Source organism: Aspergillus caelatus (assembly GCF_009193585.1).
Source record: "Aspergillus caelatus strain CBS 763.97 unplaced genomic scaffold BDV27scaffold_24, whole genome shotgun sequence".
Taxonomy (NCBI): domain Eukaryota; kingdom Fungi; phylum Ascomycota; class Eurotiomycetes; order Eurotiales; family Aspergillaceae; genus Aspergillus; species Aspergillus caelatus.
The window spans coordinates 67,418-87,632 of record NW_022475287.1 but is presented as its reverse complement, the minus strand read 5'-3'; the positions used below and the strand labels follow the sequence as shown (position 1 = coordinate 87,632).

Here is a 20,215-nt window from a genome sequence, read left to right as displayed (position 1 = left end):
TGATGGCCTCAGATATAGTGACCCTATCGGATGTTCAGCTCGAGTTATAATAATTGGCGCCAAAGGGCCGGCTCTAAGTCGACATTCCTTCTCTCTGCCTCTTACTAGATTTTTATTTAGTTTTCCATTTGTCTATGCACTTCGCAGGAAATACTATTCAACACCAAGTTAAACATTCTGAAAAGTGAAAGGAGGCCTGCTCCTATAGGAGCACTTTGTATCCATAGCAAAGCGATTAACTCATCATGGTTAAATTATAGCTTAAATCGAAGCCCAGATAAACATCATTTTCGGGACGCTAATTTATGCGAGTTACTGACAGGCCCCACTCGGGTGTGGGGTTCAGGATGATTCTATGAAGTTGATACAGCGAAGATGGCAGATAAATAGTCTAGAGCTTGTATGGACGTGCTCCAATCTTTTAGGAAAACGTAATTGTTGAGGTCATTTCCTGGTCACCTCCGAGATTCGAAATGCAGTTGGCTTAATGTAAGCTGAACTCATCTGGCTCCCCGCTGACGAAGTATACCCTTCATCATATCGTTTTGTGCCATGTCCAACGGAGTACTTCCTGTGTCCGAGGTTGCGTTGATATCGGCCCCATAATCAAGCAACAGCTGAACAATGTTCGCATGGCCATTACCGACAGCCCAGTGAAGCGCCGTCCACTGAAACAGGGTTCTCATGGACGGGTTTGCTCCCTGCTCTAACAATCGCTTCACCTCATCGTAGTACCCACCAGCGGCGGCATTGTAAAGCGGGAACTCGCCTCTAGCGTCCAGAATATTCAGGCTTGACGCCTGCCCATTTGAACGATGCGACTGGTGTGGAGGCTTTTGTGTAAACGAGTGCGTCGGAGTCCTACCCTGGCAATGTTCATGACCAACCTTGGCTACACTCGACTGCTGTGTTTCTAAGGACCGAAGCTTGTTATTTGAATGCTGCTTTCTGGACTCAAATTGCTTCCGAAATTGCCTCAGCTCCTCCACGCAACTCTTTTGGCTTCGACTGAGGTCCTCTTTAAGCTGGTTGACGTCTTTTAGCGCAGCTTGAAGCTGCTGGTAGAGGCTCGCCTTCTCATCCGCTGCCTTCTGCTGCATATCCTGCAGCTGTCGAGCGCAAGTCTCCTTCGTAGCCTGAAGCTCTGTCTCCAGGCGTGCCATGCGCTTATCCTTCTCGTTGATTATGCTAAGCAATTCTTCAACGGTCGGCGTCGGCATCGCATCATCATCAACAGAGTCCTCAACAAGACCTGCATCCGCAAACCCACTAACAACATCCCAAATGATATCGCGATAACTCTGCCCATCACTCGAGTCCAAAACCCGACATATAGAAGCAACAGAACCATACACCGCATTCAGCTTAGCCTCCGTACGAACACCCTCGTCATGCGTCCGCAAAAGATCCCAAAACGTCGTCACAAAGACAATAGGATCCGGAGAAGCAGACCGAAGCAGCCCCTGAAAGACAGACAGATTCTCACTTGCATTCTGCGTCACGTTCATGTCCGTTATATCATGGAGATACACGATCCCATCTACGGCATAATCCGGCCGTCCGGACTTCCGCGCTACGGCGCTGTTAATGCCCTCCACCAGCTCGGCGACGGGGAACTCTAGCGACGGGGTATCAAGCAACCATAGGTCTCTGTCATTGACCTGACCCTTGAAAATACGGGTCGATAACAGGTCACCTTTCTTTCTGGGGTTGCGGGAGTCCGGGATAACGCCTGTTACTTGTTCGATGAAGACGTCTCGTTCTGGTCCTCCCAGGCCTAGCAAGGCTATAATTGTGGGCTTTGGTTGCTTTGTTGGTTTAAAACGTGGCCTGATATTTTCTGTTAGATTTTGTGGTTTCTTTTTTTAGTGCGGGGAACTTCAACATTTTCTTTTGGGTTGGTGATAGATTTATGCCTAATGTAGCACCCGAAAATGGATACAACAACGGAGGAGATGTTGGAAAGAGAAAACAACAGGCACTAGATTAATCGTCTGGTGAGTTCTGTAATAAATTCATTTGATTATGAAGGTCGCACCACGCATTCATCGTCATGATTCCTGTGCTAGCTCATCTCTAGGCTGCTGATGTGGCAAGAGCTACACCAATCTTTATATAACTGGCCCACTATGGTTCTTTTCTGTGTAGGCAGTGATTTCAACGTATTACGTTGTTTAAATAGCCGAAAAATCGAGATATCTGTCTCGATCAGGAACTTAGTAGTCCCTCTCCTTGATTTTTCAATCTCATTTTCCTCTCGCATTGTCGGCCCTTTGCGGATTTACGCTCTAGATCTAGATGGGGAAAATTGAAGTAAAATGAAAAAATCTCAATAGTTCAATGTCAACAAGCCGGCACCATCTTCTCATTCGCGTCTCTGCATCAATTTTGTTATAGCACATGCTTAAATTTACATGAATTACACCCACTGTAATAATCGGACAAAAGAAAATAACAAGGGAGAAAGAGGTAATAATAATCCTAATAATAACAATGCCTTCGTTCATCCAAGCACAAAAACATAGCTACACGTCTTAGGCCAGGCAAAGATCTGAGCATGCTCGCTGTGCCCCCGCGAAGTTTTAGCTTTCCAGCCCCTATCCAAAATGGAAAAGTGAAATTGATCTTATTTCGCCATTTTGTAGCCAACCGATGATGATTTAGATATGGAGTCCTATTCTTCTTTCCGATTTGAGATTTTGTGCTTTGAGGATCGGACAAAGGTACGAGATAGTGACTGATAGATAGTCTTACCCTCTACGGTGTCACTAAGGTAGCCGAACAGTGTAAGGAGCACGATGGACAAAAACATAATGACGCCGAAGCTGACCCAGTATTGGTTGATTGTATACACCCCCTTGACGTTCTGAAGTTCGGTCGAAAAGTACCCGGTCATCAAGCTGACGGGCAAAAACAGGATTGTCACTTTGGCCAGCAGAATTGTGATCCTTGTGAGTTTTTCAACAGCCTGTGAGTCTTTGAGCGCAATAAGATTGAAGTTCTGTAAGGTTTTAGCACTTGTCTTAAGAGAATCAAGAAGCAGCATGTCCATACAAGGAATGTGAGAGATTCTTTCTCCGTCAAGCAGGTATCAATTTCAGATAAACAGTAGAGCTTAATACGATCGAGCAACCTTTCGAAACGGGCCACGGCAGGTGAACTCAGCTGTACACCAACCGAGGTGTCTACATTGCTTGAAAACCCCAAACTGCTCTGCAGAGTCGGCTGTCGAAGGTCCATCACCTCGCTTTCTCCGAACATAGGTCCGATGGGTAGTGGAGGCCGGTTCGATTTCGCCTCGTCGCGAAGATGGCGCTGTCTTTGAAGAATCCGCATCATGATGAGTTCGTAACTCTGATAAAGCCGCTTCAAGACAGCTAATCTCCTGCCTAACCAGTGTAGCTCATTGACTAACTCAACCACAGGCTTGCCCAGCATCTCTTCTCTCTACCAAAATGTCAGCGTTTCTGAATAGCATCCAATTGGGGATGATTCTGAGTGTCTTACCAGTCGATCAAGGAGAACCCCGTATTGATGCTCTCGTTTCGCAACGAGTGCATAACTGGAGACCCAATCGTCGAATATATAGTAGAAAAGTAAACTAGGGCCATCCTCTTGTTTTATACTAGCCTGATCTGGGCCATCACCGTGAGCAGGTCGTACGCGAATGGTCACTAATGAATCGCTCTCCGACTGAGCAGAGTGCCGCTTAGACACGCCGGAAAAGATAAGTTGTACATTTCTGCGAACTATGCCGAGTACCGACTTCAGCTCCCTCTCTGACGGCCTAGAATAGCCAGGGTACGGATTCTCTTGCATGGAAATAACAGTGCCTTCTGCGATTAACATCGTATCGAAAGGCGACCAGGGACAACAATCATACCGTCGTCGCATAGAACCAACCAAGACCATAGTCGACTCCCATCAGGTAGACCCCGTCCGTTGGGGGATTCAACGTTCGGGACTACGTACAAAGAGTTGTAACCAATGCATGTATCTAAGCAGCATGTCAGCAAATGCAATGTCTTCAAGTTCCGTAAGGGATGTATACATCTTGGACCGTAGTCTACGGAGCAGAAATGCCAGATTTGATTGGTCACATGTGCAAAGGTGAGACCTCTAAATGACGCAGCCGCTTGTATCTCAGCAGGGTCTGACAAATCCTTCAGTTCTTGAGCTTCTTCGAGGTCATTCTTGCGGGAAACACGAGGCAATCGATCCTCGTTCTTCTCGCGAAAACCATTTGCCGAAGAAGCCGTGGACTGGGACGGGCGAACTACTGGGTCAGTACACATCATTCCCTGTAAACGTTCGGAGATGCCGTAGTGGCTCGTGATTGTCTGGGATATGTTAGTCTAATGTGAGCTCAGCGAAACAAAGCTCGACGAACTTTGATCAAATCTTTCTGCTCCTCTGGCGACCAAATATTGCTGAAACCATGGTTAGTACAGTACATTCTAGAGCTTTGCCGAGCTTGGTGTATATCTCACATCCATCTAGTCCCAAAGAACCTTGGCTTCTGGAGTACGGTTAGTATAAGCTCATTTACAATTAACGCCATCGTATCTAATCACGTACGGCGCTGCGCAATAGTGTCGCAATATCTTCTGCTTCCAGATCCACTGCACACCACGCATCATCGTTGCCAAAATCTAGCATAAAGTTCCGGGTCTGTGCATCCTGTAGATAGCCCAGATAGGCACGAAATTGGGCCTCATCGTCAATATTATGGAATTTTTCTTGGAGATTCGAGTTGCTCTTGAAGCTAGAGTAGTATTCCTTGGGAGTCTGGAGGCTGTGCGATGAAGGAAACCCAGACATGTCTCCTTAGCCTTAGCGAATATGAGCTGGTGATGACTAGTTGTTTGGTTGACAAGATGGTATGCGACGGGAAGATTAATGATATAGGCAAGAGCTAAGAAATGAGTAAACAAAACGGGAAGGAAGGGGGAAGTGAAGCATAAACGCCTCTAAGTAGTAGGTTGACGCGCAGGTAGTCCATGCTGCAGATACTCAGCCTCGTGCTGGGGTCGGGCGAATGACCGCGGTCATTCGTAGGCTGCCGTCCCTTAGCACTAGTAGTATTTAAGCGCCGATCTTGTCACAAACACAGCTGACACGACCACGCACTCCGATGAGGTTATTTCTTTTCCTCTCAGTCCATGACAAGCTTCTAAACGTTGTAAAGTGAGAGCTTTGTTGTATTTATACTTCCACGGGGACTCTTGACCCTCTCCGTCTTGACCTTGAGCATAAATTCGAACAAATCCATAGACCCATGCCAATTCTTACCATACCGGGTTAGTTCGGGCCCCTCTTTATCACGGGGGGGCAGAATGTGGATCTCTTGTTTTAAGGCACCACATCCACATCACTCAGCTGAGAATGAATGCATGATCCAAATCAGATAAGGTTGTAATATCGTCGATATCTAATAACCTTCTACTTCATAGGGTCGTGATTCTATCTACCTGGTTGATTCAATCCAATAAGAGTCTTCTATAGAAGAACTTGACTACTGTCTTCCATGACGCTCTACAGGAATATCTTTGATCGGTTGGAGGGGATCAAACATGGCCAGCGCAACGAAACATGGGAAGACTATTCGCTCGATTACATCATGTACTGAATGCCGGCGACGGAAGCAAAAGGCAAGAAACCTACCATCTACTGCCTGGCATATCATGTGCATTGACTCTGACTGCTAAAAAGTGCAGCCGTGAATGGCCTTGCGACCAATGCCAAGCAAGGAGGTTATCCCATCTTTGTAAATTTGCATCAAGAGGAAAATCAAAGACAACGAGGCGGCTATCAATTGACTCAAGGTCTGAGTGAGGTATATCCAATATTAGACATCTCTCGACTGATGTCATTCTAGAGTGTCAGACACCGTCGAAATGAACAATGTAGATGTGAAACAAGTCCCTAAGAGTGACACCATCATTTCTGTGACAAAGAGTCAGGATCTCCGGGCCTTAGGGTACCTTTCAGATAGCTTGAGTGCCCTAAAAGAAAGCACCAGTAATGCTGTAAGCCACTGCCTGATGAACTAAAACCTTACCACAACCCAATCTGACAGGACAGGATTCCCATGTCATCTCGCAGACACCACATGGAATTACATCCGCCGAGATGGAGGATGCCCTACGGCTTATCCCTCCGAAACCTTACACAGGTACGGCCATAAAAGTCGGACGATATGCGTTCACTAACGCCCACCTAGATATACTTGTGCAGCATTTTCTGAATGAGACGAACTACCAGTACTACAGTATATACCCCCCAACATTCTCCCATGATTACTCTACATGGTGGCTGGGCAAGGTAAAGGGGCAGCCACTGACTGTTGAGTTTACATGTCTTCTGTTGCGTGTCTGTGCATGTTCTGCTCTTGTCCTCTTTCCAGAGGAGCGACAGAAACTAGAATCCGAACTAGGAGAACATATCGAAAGCCTTTCGGAGCGTTACCACCATGCTGCTAGGCGACTAAGCAGTACTATCTCTCCAGGAAGAGGGGGCCTGATACAGGTGCAGCAACTATTCCTTACGGCCTGTTGGTTCAAGACCGAGGCACTGTTCGTCGAGTCGTGGCATGCTCTTAGCTCTGCCATCCACGAAGGTCAGGAATTAGGTAATAGAGACTTCTTTGCTTGAACATATCCTTTGTAATCATTAGCTGACTTTCTACATTTTTTACTAGGCTTGCACAGAAATTCTGCAAAAGTAGCTATCACTGAGTTCGAGCACGAGATGAGGAGGCGCATGTGGTGCATATTGTGCGCCTGGGACTGGTAAGTTGTAATTATATGTCTTCCTTGCAGAAGAAAATTTGGCTCATTCGGAAAGGCAAATGTCGCACCTGTTGTCTCGTCCCGTCATTATCAATAACAATAACCCTGTTGAGCCTCCCAATCTCCGGCTGGAAAGCCCCGACTCCCAAATCGAACTGCCGTCCCCGATGACACATATGGCCTTACAGTGCCAGTTGGGCCAAATGATATCAACAATACCCGGCATGATGGATGAAAGCCTGTCACCCATGCAATCTGTGCCTGTTCAAGAAGTAGTTGAGGAGTGGTTTGCTTCGTTACCGTCTGCCTTCCGGCTCATGGACCCTGACGCTCGCTGGGATAACACCCACAAATTCGTGCCTATGCAACGTCATCAGCTGCATGCTATAGGCTATATGGTAAAGCTGAAGCCATTAAAGCAATGCCTAGTACAGAATCTTGGCCAAGACACGCCCAGTGTCCAGAAAGGTCTCCAGTCATCTGCCATTGATTACGCGCTCAAGCTGATGGATGCATCTTATCGATTGCTGGCTTGTATGCTGCCAATGAACGCCAAATTTCATTTCGCACCTTTTTTGATTTTTGATACAGCCTCCTTGCTATGCTCTGCTATAATTCACGATCATAGTCACTGTCTTCCTCAGCGAGAAACGATTATTCAAGCACTTGACGTATCTGTCAACATGCTAGACCTTGTGCGTACCACAAAAACGGGCGCTATATGCTACTCGATCCTCACCAAGCTTATTGACGGGCTTCCTATATCTTATGTGGAAAGGATGTCCATTAATTACAAACACTCTGAAGAGCTTGACGGAGAGCCTTGTACGACCTCGGAGAGTCAATATGGCTCGGCATTGTTACGTGATGATGGCCTGTCTCTTACAAATGGCACACACCTAAACATAGCTGGTACGAGGAGTAGTGCGGTTCTGCCACTGCAGCTTGCATCCTCCGAGGCAACGAACAGTGGAATTGCTGATGTAGCTAACATAGACCTGGGAACCTTCAACCAGATCTGGGATTGGGGGAGCCTTGACCTTGACCTTTTTGACCCACAGCAGTCCTAAGGTTCTAGTCTTCCGAGACTCTTTAAATGTACTTTATCTATACACCTATGAGAACCGGGGCTGCTACAGTTATGTATACAACTGATAAAGACTTGTAAAATTACGCATTGAGGAATACCCGATGAAGCCTTTGGAAACGCTGCCAGCTTAATAAGGCTACGGTTCTTAGGGCAAGGCTAGTCCCGAAGTGGTTAGTATCATCCACACCCACAAGCGGAGACGCGATTTTCTTTGCGGCGGGCGGCGGCGCCTTTTTTACCTTCGTTCTTTGCACGATATTCAGCGCAGAGCCACACCATAAGGATTTGATTCTTTTGGAAGACTGTCGCCATCATGTCTAAGATCACAGTCGGTATGTATATCAATTCCACTATAATCTAGATCTTAGGCTTCTCAGTAACTAATGCATTCTTTTTCCTGTTACAGCCGGAGTGCGCCAGAATATCCAGCAGCTGCTGGACTACTCTCAGAATGAGAAGAAGAGAAACTTCCTCGAGACCGTCGAGCTTCAGATCGGTCTGAAGAACTACGACCCCCAGCGTGACAAGCGTTTCTCTGGCACCATCAAGCTGCCTTCCGTTCCTCGTCCCAACATGACCATCTGGTACGTGCCGTCCCGGTCGCATCGCCGTTTTGATGAAAACCTGGAAGGAAACGGTGATGGATGGAGTAGAATGAGCGAAATGAGCTGACGAGCGATGGATTATAGTATTCTTGGTGACCAGCACGATCTCGACCGTGCTAAGCACCACGGTATTGATGCCATGTCTACTGAGGATCTTAAGAAGCTTAACAAGAACAAGAAGCTCATCAAGAAGCTTGCTCGCAAGTACGATGCCTTCCTTGCTTCCGACAGTCTCATCAAGCAGATCCCCCGTCTCTTGGGTCCCGGTCTTTCCAAGGGTATGTTCACTATCTAGCGTTGCGCCCGGTGAGATGTACAATATGCTGACAGTTTCCACAGCTGGTAAATTCCCTACCCCCCTCTCTCACGCTGAGGACATGGCCAACAAGGTCACCGATGTCAAGTCCACCATCAAGTTCCAGCTTAAGAAGGTTCTCTGTCTCGGTGTTGCCGTTGGCAACGTTGGCATGACTGAGGATGAGCTGATTGCTAACGTCATGTTGGCCATCAACTACCTCGTCTCCCTCCTCAAGAAGGGCTGGCAGAACGTTGGCAGCCTTGTTCTCAAGGCTTCCATGTCTCCTCCCAAGCGTCTCTACTAAGTTATTGACGCTCTCAGGTCACGCTGGGGGTTTTTTTTAGGGGCTTAGAAGTGGGATTGTATATGCCATAGTTTCGGAAATGTGACTCACGACTTTGTTCCTAATTCGTTCTTTATGTCTCCACTGTAGGAGTAGTTCTGGCATCGACTATGGACCGTAGTATATAAGTCTTTCATATTTGCATTAGCCATGCTAAACGGCAAATCTATCTATAAATACAAAGTGGAATGAGATCGAACAATTTTACGCCCGTGGGATGCTCATTGCATACCAGGCATCAGGTCCGTCTTGTCTAGAATCATTCCCCTCATACCAATAAACTCCCGTAAGTTTTCCCACTCCTCTCCCTCTTCCTCGCCACGCATGTAGATATCCTTAAAACCCCATTGAAGTGCAACTCTGTCCAAAGCAGCTCGTTCCTCTTCCCGGAGCCAGCGATGCCGCAATGGGACACCAGGCAACCATGTTACCCGCTCCATCTGATCATTGGCCGTGGTGATAGCCAGGATACCCACCGATGATACACCTCCCACGTATGCAAGACTTGCAGCGAACGCAATGCCCGTAGCTGTGCTGGGATCCATGGTATTCTGAAGTGTCGCAGCCCAGGATGCAATCGCATAACAAGCAGCCGGTGCAGCAGCCAGCCCACCTAGAGGCACGGCTGCTTTCTTAAAGACCTTTGCGCGGGAGAACGCGGGAGCGCAAAATGTATTATCAATGATTGCAAGAACGAGAGACAGGTTCCGCTGCTCGATAGCGACCTCTAGAGCCATGTTGGCTAGTTCGGTGGGGATAGCACTGTTGATGTCTTTAGGATTCGCCTTGTGAAATTTAACAGGGGAGCTATTCTCCTCCGGGACCGGCTTGTGCGCATATAAATGAAAGATCTCCGGGAAGTGCTCGGCACGCTTGAGTAAACTCTGAACCTTGGTGTAGCAGGCCAGTGCCTCGGGGGAAATAAACACCTTCTCATCCGTCAGAAGCTCGTAAGTGATCTCGGAGAGAGCATTGGCTAGTCGCGGGTCCGCAATTTTAGGTGATTTGGTTCGTTTCTTCGTAGCGCTCTTTTCTTCTAGGTCAAGCAGGTTGGAGATCTCATTATCCCCTTTCTTTGTTGTGTCCTGCTCTTGATGTACAAGGGCTTCTGCGATTTCTTCACATCTCTGAAGGAGTTCCACAATCGCTTCGTTGGAGGGCACAGAATCCAATTGTCGGAGCTCAGCTGAATCGTGTGTGATCTGTCGCAAGGCATCTTCTAGATCTCGGGGAGGAGTTGTCTCGGGCGTGTTTGACACAAATCGAGAAGGTATCATCTGTGTAGTAGCCCAGTGGTTTTTTAAGTTTTTCCTGGCCTTCCATAATCCGACATCTCTGTTGGAGATGAATGGTCCTGTTGATGCAAAAGATCGCGTGAAGTGGGTTCGTGGCCGGGGTGCCGGGGATGCGGAGGAACGGCAGAATTGACATATTAGGGATTGAGACCTTGAGGCCCTTTGGCCCCTTAAAGCAATGCCTTTCATGGTGAGTAGTGAAAGTACTTTTGGCGTTGTTTTCCAAGCCGGTGAGTACGGATACGAGGATAGGACAATATGCCATTTGCGACGCAAGGCGGAGTCTTACTGCCGCCGCTACACCGCCACTAACTCCGGACGGACTCTCCACTATTGGGCAACTTAACTGATCCCATTCGCTTTGCTCCATCAGGCTACATTGACACCACTCCTTCTTCTCCCCATTCCAACGGACGTCATCTTTCTCCCTGAAAGAAACGTCAAATGGTCCCCTCGATCCCGGCGGATTGATCCCTCGCGATCGCTTTTTCCCGTGATCAATAACCACCCCTCTTTCTCTTTCAACGTTCAATTTTAATACTCTATCTTTTCTATCCATAAAATGCCTCCTCCACCACCACCGCCGCCTCCGCCGCCCGGTGGTATGGGAGGACCCCCTCCCCCTCCCCCTCCAGGAGCTCTCCCGAGTAGGCCATCAGGTGCAGAAGCGAAGGGCCGGGTAAGTCTATATGTTCGAAACAATGCCTGACAGACGACTGATCTATTTGGTAGGGTGCCCTTCTCTCGGATATCCATAAAGGCGCACGACTTAAGAAGACTGTAACCAATGACAGATCAGCGCCCCAGATTGCTGGGGGAGGAGCGAAGTCGTCTGGCCCTCCGATTGCAGGCGCGCCGCCCGTTCCAGCCATGCCAAAGCTCCCGGGTTCGGCACCACCGGTACCCGGGCAAGCAGCGAACAGACTACGAAGTGATAGCGGAGCTGGTTCAGGGGGGGATAATAGCGCGGCTTTACCGGCAGCTCCACAGCTGGGAGGTCTCTTTGCCGGAGGAATGCCCAAGCTACGCAGTCGAGGAGGAGTTGATACTGGAGCCAATCGAGATTCGCCATATCGATCAGAATCACAAGGCTCGTCGGCACCGAAACCTCCCGTGTCGCCTGCTCCGAAGCCTCCAGGAGCTCGTCCTCCTCCGCTACCTTCTTCAGAGTCTCCTCCTGCCCCTCCTGTTAACCCATTGGTTGCTGGCCTGAAGAAGCCCCCCCCAAGGCCCGCCTCGCGGCCATCCTCTACTATCTCAAATGCATCGGCTAGGTCGGCGCCAGATGCTCCACCCCCTCGTGCACCACCACCGTTGCCAGGCTCAGCAAAGCCGCCTCCACCACCTCCCGTGTCCTCTAGGAAACCATCAGCCCCGGCTCCTCCTCCTCCTGCACCCCCTTCTACAAGTCCAGCTGCGCCACCTCCACCTCCACCTACAGCCCGACCACCTCCCCCAGCGCCTGCGCGATCTACCCCTCCTCCTCCACCTCCTCCACCACCGCAGCCGCCTAACGGAACCGCTGCTGCATCAATAGCTGTTCAAGCTGCGAGGAACGCTTTTGGGCACAGTCAGCAGACACCGTCAGCCCCGCCCCCGCCCCCACCCGCTTCATCCGCCCCTTCAGCACCCCCTCCACCTCCTCCGAGTGCTCCCCCAAGCGCCCCTCCGAGTGCTCCTCCGAGCCAGCCACCATCACGCCCGTTATCTCACGAGCCTCCAGCTAGTCAACTCCCGGATCGATCTACACTAGATCCGAGCGCTTACACCCTGAGCAACGGCGGGCCGTCCTCAGGGTCGAGCCCTCTAAGTTCAGCAGCGCACGGGTTGAATCGTGTAGAAGATGTTCGGTTCAAGTTCCAGAGCGAAGGTTTATTCCCCAAGCCTCGGCCTTTTGTAGGAGGCCCCAGACGATACCGTGCTGGACGAGGCAGCAGCGTGCCATTGGATTTGAGCGCATTGAATGGCTAGGATACTGTTCTAGATAACAAACAGACTGGGGGCTTATCAATTTGCTTTGCAACTTCAAGTTGCATCTTGTTATCGGGATAGCCAATAGGCAATGCAACGAAAGCTTCTTTCTACTTGCGCTCTTTTTTCATGTACAACTAGACACGTTCATTTCAGTAGATGGACGTTTTATTATTTTCTTTTTTTTATGCTCTTCTATTCATTGTCTTCCAGGTAATAAAACATATATGTAGATAGGAGGGGCAACACATTTCGACGTCATCCGAGCTATTGGATGTTTCCAGTAAAGATAGAGGGTCATAGTTTGTCACGTGACAGACTAATCGTATCGAAGTGTCTCGACGGAGGAGAAAGAACAAACTCATTGTTGCGACCACTGCTGTGCTGGTTCACCATAATTTTGCCATATCGCCTCGGATAGCATGCCATCTTGATCTTACTTTAAATGGGCTTCTAACAGCAAAATTCAACGAGGACGGAGAGCAGCAGCCCAAATACCCTACACGCGTCCACCACTGGTTCTGCAGAGCAACGTCGGCGATAGAGTGCCACAATTCGATAGACTTCAACCTTCCAGAAAGGAATTGGAATCACTATTATTTTTTTCTTTGACTCCTGACTACGTTCCGTCGGCGTCCCTTTTCTGGCGGTCTCGGGTCGTTAACGATAGCTCCCGCAAGCTCTCATCGCCTTTCTAGAGCTCCAACCCGGTTCGGACCTATTCGCGCACGAGTACGCACGCCGTTCCCACCTGTTTACCTCAGGGAATCCTATAGCGCTTCATCATGTCTCTCCACTCATATATTAATAGTACGTTATCCAGTGATCGGTAGATCCCAACATTATACAAGACCGAGCTAACGCCTAGTTCCGTAATAGAAAAAGTCCTGGTTCTGACTGTTGACGGGCGGACTCTTCTGGGAACGCTACTTTCCACGGATCAGTTGACTAACCTGGTTCTCCTGGATACCATCGAACGAATCATTCGCACCCCTGATGACCCCGAGCCAAGCTCTCAGATCGAGCACGGTCTGTACCTGATCCGAGGCGATAACGTGGTAGTATGCGGCGAAGTGGACGAGAAGATCGATGGCGAGATTGACTGGGCCAAGGTTAAAGGCGAGGTGGTCAAGGGTACCAAGAACGCATGAGCCCTGATTTTGTACCGATTACGATGCGAACTTTCTTGCTCAAGGATGAACCACCTTCCTTTTGCATCAGAGTGACGCTGGATGATCGAAACGTGGCATGGTGGCTAGGTTGGACTAGACCGTTTGTGATAGATCTTATTTTTTTTTTTTTAATATTTTTTTCGTGGCTGAGAGTGCAACAGTCCATCAGAGCCTCACGTACAGTGCGCTTCTTGTGCACCGTGTCACGCGGAGGGGTACCACTATGGTCCTTATCCGTGGCGGTGATACAGATTTGGATTGATATCGTGGCGTATTCTGCGACCATGGTGGGGCTCGGACTAGACGGCAGCTTTTTTTTTTATTAAAAAGAAAAAAAAAAATGCGATCTTAGGTCAAACATACTGGCGCTACGGCTCCTGGGGTTTTACTTGGTGGCATCAGGAGAAAAAAGGGGGAGGAGATGGAAAGGAAGAGGGAGAACAGTGGATGGGATAGAAACAAGGGAGACGGCAATCACGGCAGTACATTTTTTCAGGACGATCCATCCTCGACGGAGTACGAACGCAAGAATTCAGGGAGGGGATGATAATGATGATGATGAATCATGGATCTCAACAATGTATCTATATGTATGTGAACTGCAATTCGGGCACGTTGATTGGGGCGAGTGGAGCCCCAATCTGATATCCTATGCGGAGAATGCAACCTATCGACTACTACTACTACGGAGTACTACTACTACTACTACTACCTGATTAGAGAAGCAGGACAAGGAATGACATGCATTGCGTTTGGATTTGACTGATTGAGAGCGTCGAGTGGTTGTCGTGTTTTAGGGCTTGGCGAGAATTTCGGAAGTCGTGCAGTGTCTCGTTCCGGGCGTTGTCGTAGTAGTTAGTAGTGGTAGTCGTAGTACGAAGTAGTCGTATAGGCAGCCAAATACTTGAGCTAACGATGGACGGCGTCGAACTAGATTGGACCATCCCGTTTCACCAAGAATTTCAACCGTCAATCGGTTGTGGACACATTGACCGGTATGCAATTGGCTTCGCTGCCCAATTGTTTATTTTTATTATTTTTAATATTTGACTTCCGAGTACGTCTGAGAGTGAGGGGTTTGGAAATCTTATACTCGTTCTCTCTCTGTTCCTATTCAGCCACGGTCCCATTCCCATTCCCATTCCCCCCGGTCCGAGTGGAGTGGATGACTTATATAAGAACAAACTGAAAATAACTTACAACAACAGAGATACTACTACTACTACTACTCGAACTAATGATCCTCCACGAGAGATCGTCTACATAGACATCTCTACTCCCTGACAATAAATCTGGTAGCGCCGTTTCTGCTCTGCCGCGCGCCCCGCCCCTGCCAAGTGCAAATCGCCCAACCATCTCTCGCCCGTTCTTTCGTTCCCCTGACCTCCTACTCCTCCTCCTTTTCCTTTCTCTCTCTCTCTCTTTCTCTCTTTCTCTCTTTTTCTCTCTTCCTTTCACTATCGCTCTTCTTCATTGTCTGGTCTGTTGTTATTGCTGTTTTATTTGTCTTCGTCTTTTGTCCCATTTTCCTCCAATTATTTTCGGTGGTCGCTGTCCCACGAATTCTTTTCTCCGACGTTGTAGGTCGCTGGGCGATCTCCGTTTTTAACTGCCTTCCCGTCCCGCCCGCTATCGTACTATACGCCCTTCATGTTGCTGTCGGCGACACGACAAATATCGAGACCTATTTACCGGTGCCCTGGGGCCTATCTGTTCTCGTGAGTGCCATACGTTTTTGGCCCGTGTCGCTATCGGTTGACCTGCGAAACCCTTCTTCACCGCTCCCCAACCTCCCTCCAACCTCCCCAGCCCAACCATGTGGCTGTGGCGAGGCGCTCAATCGGCGGTCTTCTACTATGCCACCTGTACACCATGTGCCGAGAAAGTCGATCGTCGAAAACGCATGAAAGAAGCCGAAGCCGCTCGATCCCGTCGCGAAAAGGAGAAGAATGAAGAGATCATCGCCGACCAACCTCGGCCGTTCCCCCAACCCACCGCCTTCAGTACCAACCCCGGATGGGCGGAGGAAATTGCGTTAGGTCCTGGACCCCCCGCAAGAAGAGGTGGCAACCGGTCTGCGCATCGTCGGACGGATAGTTGGAATACGGATGGACTCTCGGCGAACTCCGGTCAGGATGTACGTGCGTCGCAAAAGAAGGACAAAAGCAGCTTGATGCAACCGATTGAGGAACGGTGGAACCGCATGCGATATCAGCGCGAAGACGAGCCGTTATGGGGTGAAGAAGTGGAGGTGAAGGGCTCTTCGGTTGGATTATCAGGTAGCGGGAAATCGAATGGCCCCGAACCCAGCAAATACTATATTGCACGGGTTCCTCCAGTCAACGATCTTCATCCGCCTATCGTCAGTGGACCCAAGTCTAGGGCTGAGACGCGATGGATGCTGCAACCTGTACCTAGCGCTAGGGTAATGGCCGGAAAAGATCGCTTCCCTACCCAGAAGAGCAGTGCCAGCGACCCCTCTTTGACCCGCGAAAAAAGTACCAACAAAACCTCCGATCGAACCCCACTACCTCCCTTATCTACTCAACATGTTGAAAAGAAACCCGCCAGAGTCCGTCCTCCTTTCGCCCACCTTGATGATGATGACGACGATGACGACGATGATCCTCGATCTCTGAAGACGCCGGAACCCAAGGATAGCCGCGAATACAGACCACCCTCTTCCCTTACGTACGGGCGTGATGAGTCTAATTTTGTCATAGCTTCGTCTCTACGGTCACGATCAGATTCGTCTTCGTTAGCTTCGATTGACTCCGATGACATAGAATCCCCAAGAGTTTCGATACAATCCCCGCAGACACCGATATCCCGACCGATGTCCAAGGAAGCCGATGACGGTAGCAAACTATTCCGGCCGCATGTGTCGAAGACATTATCGAACCTGCATCGGGAGGACAAGAAAGTTCAATTATTACATTTAGAGATTTCCGATCCCCACGAGGAAGTCGGATTAGGTGATCTTGAGCAAATACGACCGTGGCGCTGGAGCATGGACATCTAGCTGCAGTATTCGATTCCTTGAGTAACTTTCTAGCCTCGATTCTGTTTCTTCCTCGAATTCTGATTCGAGACATTCCGATACACCTTGATACCTGGTTTTTTCTCGGCGTTGGCAGCAGACAAAAGCGATCGTTCCGTTCCTTATCATCCCATCGATTCTCTATGCATTGGAGCAACCAGTTACCCCACGGAAGTCCGTTGTTATGTGCATGGCAGGACCACCAGAAACGAACGAGATTATTGAAGACTTTCTGTGACTGTTCTCACCCGTTGTCTCCATAACATACAGTACCTATACATACATACCATCCCTGCAGAATTTCATCCATCCTTTCATTACCAGCGCAGATTACACTCCCTAATTTGCATTTTCTTTTTACCGTTGTCTGATTTGTTCTTTGACCTTTGTTCTCAAATATGCATTGCCCTGAAGTCCCATTCTCATGTCCATGTACAATACCTTTTAATATCAATTACTGCATGTTTCTTTCATTGCGCGCGTTGTCCATGATTGAAGTTTTTTTTTCCTGGTGTTTATTGGTCATTATATACGATATGCCGATAAATAATACATCTTGCAATACTGAACTGTATCTTGATAATACGTAAACATGGATGGTCCGTACAAAGTACCCCGAAATCTCCACTAGGCATCCCTTTCATAAGGATAATATTAAAAGAGACATGTTTGCGTCATATGTGGTTTGGAAAGAACAAGAAAAAAGAGTAGGATTTGAGGTATATTGTTAGTGTGCAAACGATGGGATTTAGCCAATATATCGCGAGCGTATCGCCAGTACACAATGATATTGAGCTCCATGTGGGAAAACGGATTCCGGAACAATGCTGACAAGACGAACAAAAACGAAGAGGATCATATGATGATAGAGATGATTTCGGTAAGCCCATAAGAAACATGTCATGAGTACGTAGCACACATGCGCATTAACTCAGTGGCCCATCTGGAATTTATTTTTATTTTTTGTCTTTCCGCCTTTCATTCTCGCTCCCCCTTTTCCGCGTTCGATTGGGTCCTGTTTAGTAGACCTTCTTCTTCTCATCCATACTCAATTGGCCAGGGCCCATGTTGACCAGAAGCAAGAGACCGCCGCTATTGAATATAATTAGTGACTGAGATCCACAATAATGCGAGACAGGGCTAAGTGTAACTTACACAATAGACAAGATCTGGAAGAAATCGTACTTGGCGAAATCCTTGTGGGGGTGGTGGGGGTGGAGCTAGGGGGCCGTTAGTTACTAGATACCCAAACGTTGTTCAAGGTATACATACGGTCCAGAAGTTGTTGACCAGAATGTTGAAGACGCTCAGCAACACCACAAGGATGATTGCGCTCCACTTGGCCTTGAATCCCACAATGACCATAACGCATGCCACGAGGCCAAACAAGCTGACCAGAATGCGCCAGAAGCTCCACTGGCCGGAGAAGACGAATCCGATGAAGAGGAAGATGAGCAGGACACGGCCAGCGAACTGAACGTACATCTTGCGGTCCTTCTCATCAAGCTGGGGCAGACCAGCTGGGACGAACTTCTTGCGGACCCATGAGTCGGAGAGAACCATGAGGAGACCGCCAATAACACTCAGGTTGCGAAGGAAGAAGTTAAGATCGAAGATGAGCCCATATCCGAGGCCCTGGGTGACGACGACACCCAGCAGGCCGGCGACGGCGATTTCAGTGTGTTTGCGAGCAATGACCAGGAAAGAGCATATCGACATAGCAAGCACATTGAGGATGAGGAAGGTGTGTGTGATACCCCAAGGAACTGAAGATGGTTAAACCGGATGCACGAGGGCTCACTGTGCAGCAATGATCACCATTGCTGCGGGTGGCAGGAGTAAGCTTACTTTTGCGGTAATCCCGCAGGTAGAGGAGCTGGTCGCTCCATTGTGTAATGATTCGCAGACTGTCCTCGATGAAAGTGACGACGATCAGGAAACGGCCAATGGCTGGTAGATACCTATAGACGGAAGAAGACACAGTGTTAGCGGTATGTGTCTAACACTACCATTCCGACAGCTGTTTACGTCTCCTTGCACCGCGCAGAGAGAACAGCGGAATGAATTGAAAACAAAAGGTTCGGAGACCACGTACGGTTTAACGGGATCTGCCAACGTGTCCAACCAATCTTCAATCTTGCTGGTCTGTTCCCGAATGGCATCCAAGGGGCTAGGGTCGCTTGTAGCATCTGCGCGACCAGGACCCCCGAAGGGATTTTGGTGACCAAGATTGTATCCCGCGGTGCCGCGGATTTGCGCCATTGCGGAAGTTGTTGTTTAATAGAACGAGGAAATTTGAGCAAGCAGGAGTATGAGAGATGTACCGAGAATAGGAACCTCGGGAGCTAGCCACGAGGGGTCGGTAAACAAGAAATAAAGAAAGGATTGGTAGAGGATGAAATAAGTGACAATCAGAATAGACGAAATTCCCGAGCGAGGAGAAGAAGAAGAAGGAGAGAAGAAGGGAGGGGAAGGAAGAGTAAATACTAGCAGAGAAGACCCGAAAGAACGAATGATGCGAAAGAGAAGAGGACAAAACAACAAGTTGCATCCGTTGGTTCGTTGCCCACCCGTGACTTTACGTCGGCGGCCCTGCAGTTCAGGCCACGATGACCGGAACTCGCTGCTAGTCCCCATGGGGGATGGTTGCCAAGCCATCTCAAGGGGTTCTCTGACGACATTTGCAGAACGAGAAGATCCCACACTCCCTCCTGCAATTATATTCTTCCTTCCAAAAGATACCATTCTATTTTTAAAAGCACGTCGCAACTTTGGGTTAAATTTGGAACCATCCTTCTGTTTCGTCGCAGACTAACCAACCCCAATGGTGGTTCGTTCGTTCTACACCCTACTACTATCCGACTACAAAGTACGAACATACATGAGATACCACACGGATCCCCACTGTACATCAGGGACTATATTGATCGTCATTCCCAAATTGGCCCATTCCTTCCCGAATTAAGAACCATAATGGATCCAAAACAAATATATCCAGCAAAAAAAGCGGAGAACGCATTAAAACCCAGAACCAGGGTACAATAAACACGGCACTCAAGGTAAATAAATAATTATTAAACGCAACGAACCCAGATCATCCCGGCACAAAGAAAAGGCCAGGTGGCTTTTGCGGAGACGAACCATTGCAGATCTTGATCCATGCTCGCCCGTCAAGGGCCTCCACTATGGTAATCTATGCAAAATACCGGGTCCTCAACGCAGGGGCATTGGACCAAGCAAAGGAATGAAGGCCTAGTCCGCAAACAAATCAATCAGGAAAAGGATATAATAAGTAATAAAGCATGGTATTGTGGCGAAAACCCGGAATCTGGTCATAGATCAAACGTCTTTTCATCCATAATTATCGATCAGATAACAAAATGTGTTATAAAACAAGACAAGAAGAATTTGAAAATCCGAGCAGTACACAATTGAGAAAAGGAAAAGGAACAAGAAAATATTACACGGCTCTATTTTTTTAAGGGGGTTTTTCTTGGATTTGGGTGGTTGAGGCTGATGTTCCCTGTGCTGACGTCGCAGAAGGAATCAAACGCCTCGCCGGCTGCGTGGTGCATTTTTAGTGTGGTAAAAGACCCCGAACGCCGAAGCC

At 48.6% G+C, this 20,215-nt stretch overlaps 9 protein-coding genes across 9 annotated transcripts; 5 read left to right on the top strand and 4 right to left on the bottom strand.

Annotated features, from left to right (window-relative positions):
• Nucleotides 1–196: 196 nt before the first annotated feature.
• On the bottom strand, nucleotides 197–1,987 carry BDV27DRAFT_122546 (uncharacterized protein). Its single transcript, XM_032065651.1, has 2 exons — nucleotides 1,886–1,987; nucleotides 197–1,830 (listed from the first exon to the last, which is right to left on the bottom strand). Coding segments are annotated over exons 1-2 (1,332 nt in total). The 5' UTR covers nucleotides 1,888–1,987; the 3' UTR covers nucleotides 197–500.
• Nucleotides 1,988–2,364: 377 nt separating this feature from the next.
• BDV27DRAFT_122545 (uncharacterized protein) lies at nucleotides 2,365–4,982 on the bottom strand. Its single transcript, XM_032065650.1, has 8 exons — nucleotides 4,579–4,982; nucleotides 4,491–4,519; nucleotides 4,391–4,430; nucleotides 4,052–4,340; nucleotides 3,884–3,997; nucleotides 3,508–3,833; nucleotides 3,055–3,447; nucleotides 2,365–3,001 (listed from the first exon to the last, which is right to left on the bottom strand). Exons 1-8 carry the CDS (start codon nucleotides 4,819–4,821, stop codon nucleotides 2,675–2,677), a joined length of 1,761 nt encoding a protein of 586 aa, XP_031931370.1. The 5' UTR covers nucleotides 4,822–4,982; the 3' UTR covers nucleotides 2,365–2,674.
• A 160-nt stretch (nucleotides 4,983–5,142) lies between these two features.
• BDV27DRAFT_122543 (uncharacterized protein) lies at nucleotides 5,143–8,106 on the top strand. The gene is made up of 8 exons (XM_032065649.1): nucleotides 5,143–5,300; nucleotides 5,454–5,651; nucleotides 5,713–5,825; nucleotides 5,879–6,029; nucleotides 6,085–6,175; nucleotides 6,224–6,631; nucleotides 6,701–6,791; nucleotides 6,847–8,106. Exons 2-8 carry the CDS (start codon nucleotides 5,574–5,576, stop codon nucleotides 7,859–7,861), a joined length of 1,947 nt encoding a protein of 648 aa, XP_031931369.1. The 5' UTR covers nucleotides 5,143–5,300; nucleotides 5,454–5,573; the 3' UTR covers nucleotides 7,862–8,106.
• A 23-nt stretch (nucleotides 8,107–8,129) lies between these two features.
• On the top strand, nucleotides 8,130–9,300 carry BDV27DRAFT_48104 (60S ribosomal protein uL1). Its single transcript, XM_032076729.1, has 4 exons — nucleotides 8,130–8,213; nucleotides 8,288–8,465; nucleotides 8,571–8,764; nucleotides 8,826–9,300. Exons 1-4 carry the CDS (start codon nucleotides 8,195–8,197, stop codon nucleotides 9,086–9,088), a joined length of 654 nt encoding a protein of 217 aa, XP_031931368.1. The 5' UTR covers nucleotides 8,130–8,194; the 3' UTR covers nucleotides 9,089–9,300.
• On the bottom strand, nucleotides 9,219–10,724 carry BDV27DRAFT_48101 (uncharacterized protein). Its single transcript, XM_032076728.1, has one exon. The coding sequence runs from the start codon at nucleotides 10,609–10,611 to the stop codon at nucleotides 9,349–9,351; it is 1,263 nt and encodes a 420-aa protein (XP_031931367.1). The 5' UTR covers nucleotides 10,612–10,724; the 3' UTR covers nucleotides 9,219–9,348.
• Nucleotides 10,725–10,819: 95 nt separating this feature from the next.
• BDV27DRAFT_122539 (putative proline-rich, actin-associated protein Vrp1) lies at nucleotides 10,820–12,572 on the top strand. Its single transcript, XM_032065648.1, has 2 exons — nucleotides 10,820–11,101; nucleotides 11,155–12,572. The coding sequence occupies exons 1-2, from the start codon at nucleotides 10,985–10,987 to the stop codon at nucleotides 12,391–12,393; spliced, it is 1,356 nt and encodes a 451-aa protein (XP_031931366.1). The 5' UTR covers nucleotides 10,820–10,984; the 3' UTR covers nucleotides 12,394–12,572.
• A 606-nt stretch (nucleotides 12,573–13,178) lies between these two features.
• On the top strand, nucleotides 13,179–13,544 carry BDV27DRAFT_154139 (U6 snRNA-associated Sm-like protein LSm8; the record flags this gene model as incomplete). The annotated part of the gene is made up of 2 exons (XM_032071917.1): nucleotides 13,179–13,203; nucleotides 13,273–13,544. The coding sequence occupies 2 exons, from the start codon at nucleotides 13,179–13,181 to the stop codon at nucleotides 13,542–13,544; spliced, it is 297 nt and encodes a 98-aa protein (XP_031931365.1).
• A 1,107-nt stretch (nucleotides 13,545–14,651) lies between these two features.
• On the top strand, nucleotides 14,652–17,179 carry BDV27DRAFT_122535 (uncharacterized protein). The gene has a single exon (XM_032065647.1). The coding sequence runs from the start codon at nucleotides 15,382–15,384 to the stop codon at nucleotides 16,585–16,587; it is 1,206 nt and encodes a 401-aa protein (XP_031931364.1). The 5' UTR covers nucleotides 14,652–15,381; the 3' UTR covers nucleotides 16,588–17,179.
• A 2-nt stretch (nucleotides 17,180–17,181) lies between these two features.
• Nucleotides 17,182–19,257, bottom strand: BDV27DRAFT_122534 (protein ERV29). Its single transcript, XM_032065646.1, has 5 exons — nucleotides 18,701–19,257; nucleotides 18,454–18,566; nucleotides 17,878–18,371; nucleotides 17,761–17,825; nucleotides 17,182–17,697 (listed from the first exon to the last, which is right to left on the bottom strand). The coding sequence occupies exons 1-5, from the start codon at nucleotides 18,865–18,867 to the stop codon at nucleotides 17,625–17,627; spliced, it is 912 nt and encodes a 303-aa protein (XP_031931363.1). The 5' UTR covers nucleotides 18,868–19,257; the 3' UTR covers nucleotides 17,182–17,624.
• Between the last annotated feature and the right edge of the window lie 958 nt (nucleotides 19,258–20,215).

Bases quoted from the DNA above. Each gene is read 5' to 3' on its own strand.
- BDV27DRAFT_122545 (XM_032065650.1), bottom strand. From the start codon at position 4,821: ATGTCTGGGTTTCCTTCATCGCACAGCCTCCAGACTCCCAAGGAATAC. The intron at 4,431-4,490 runs GTGAGATATACA...CCATGGTTTCAG, and splicing joins TTCTTTGGGACTAGATGGAT to CAATATTTGGTCGCCAGAGG. The intron at 4,341-4,390 runs GTTCGTCGAGCT...AACATATCCCAG, and splicing joins AGCAGAAAGATTTGATCAAA to ACAATCACGAGCCACTACGG.
- BDV27DRAFT_122543 (XM_032065649.1), top strand. From the start codon at position 5,574: ATGGCCAGCGCAACGAAACATGGGAAGACTATTCGCTCGATTACATCA. The intron at 6,176-6,223 runs GTACGGCCATAA...ACGCCCACCTAG, and splicing joins CCCTCCGAAACCTTACACAG to ATATACTTGTGCAGCATTTT. The intron at 6,632-6,700 runs GTAATAGAGACT...ATTTTTTACTAG, and splicing joins CCACGAAGGTCAGGAATTAG to GCTTGCACAGAAATTCTGCA.
- BDV27DRAFT_48104 (XM_032076729.1), top strand. The intron at 8,466-8,570 runs GTACGTGCCGTC...GATGGATTATAG, and splicing joins CGTCCCAACATGACCATCTG to TATTCTTGGTGACCAGCACG. The intron at 8,765-8,825 runs GTATGTTCACTA...CAGTTTCCACAG, and splicing joins GGGTCCCGGTCTTTCCAAGG to CTGGTAAATTCCCTACCCCC.
- BDV27DRAFT_48101 (XM_032076728.1), bottom strand. From the start codon at position 10,611: ATGAAAGGCATTGCTTTAAGGGGCCAAAGGGCCTCAAGGTCTCAATCC.
- BDV27DRAFT_122539 (XM_032065648.1), top strand. From the start codon at position 10,985: ATGCCTCCTCCACCACCACCGCCGCCTCCGCCGCCCGGTGGTATGGGA. The intron at 11,102-11,154 runs GTAAGTCTATAT...TCTATTTGGTAG, and splicing joins GTGCAGAAGCGAAGGGCCGG to GGTGCCCTTCTCTCGGATAT.
- BDV27DRAFT_122535 (XM_032065647.1), top strand. From the start codon at position 15,382: ATGTGGCTGTGGCGAGGCGCTCAATCGGCGGTCTTCTACTATGCCACC.
- BDV27DRAFT_122534 (XM_032065646.1), bottom strand. From the start codon at position 18,867: ATGGCGCAAATCCGCGGCACCGCGGGATACAATCTTGGTCACCAAAAT. The intron at 17,826-17,877 runs GTATGTATACCT...ACGGCCCCCTAG, and splicing joins TGGTCAACAACTTCTGGACC to CTCCACCCCCACCACCCCCA. The intron at 17,698-17,760 runs GTAAGTTACACT...TATATTCAATAG, and splicing joins TTCCAGATCTTGTCTATTGT to CGGCGGTCTCTTGCTTCTGG.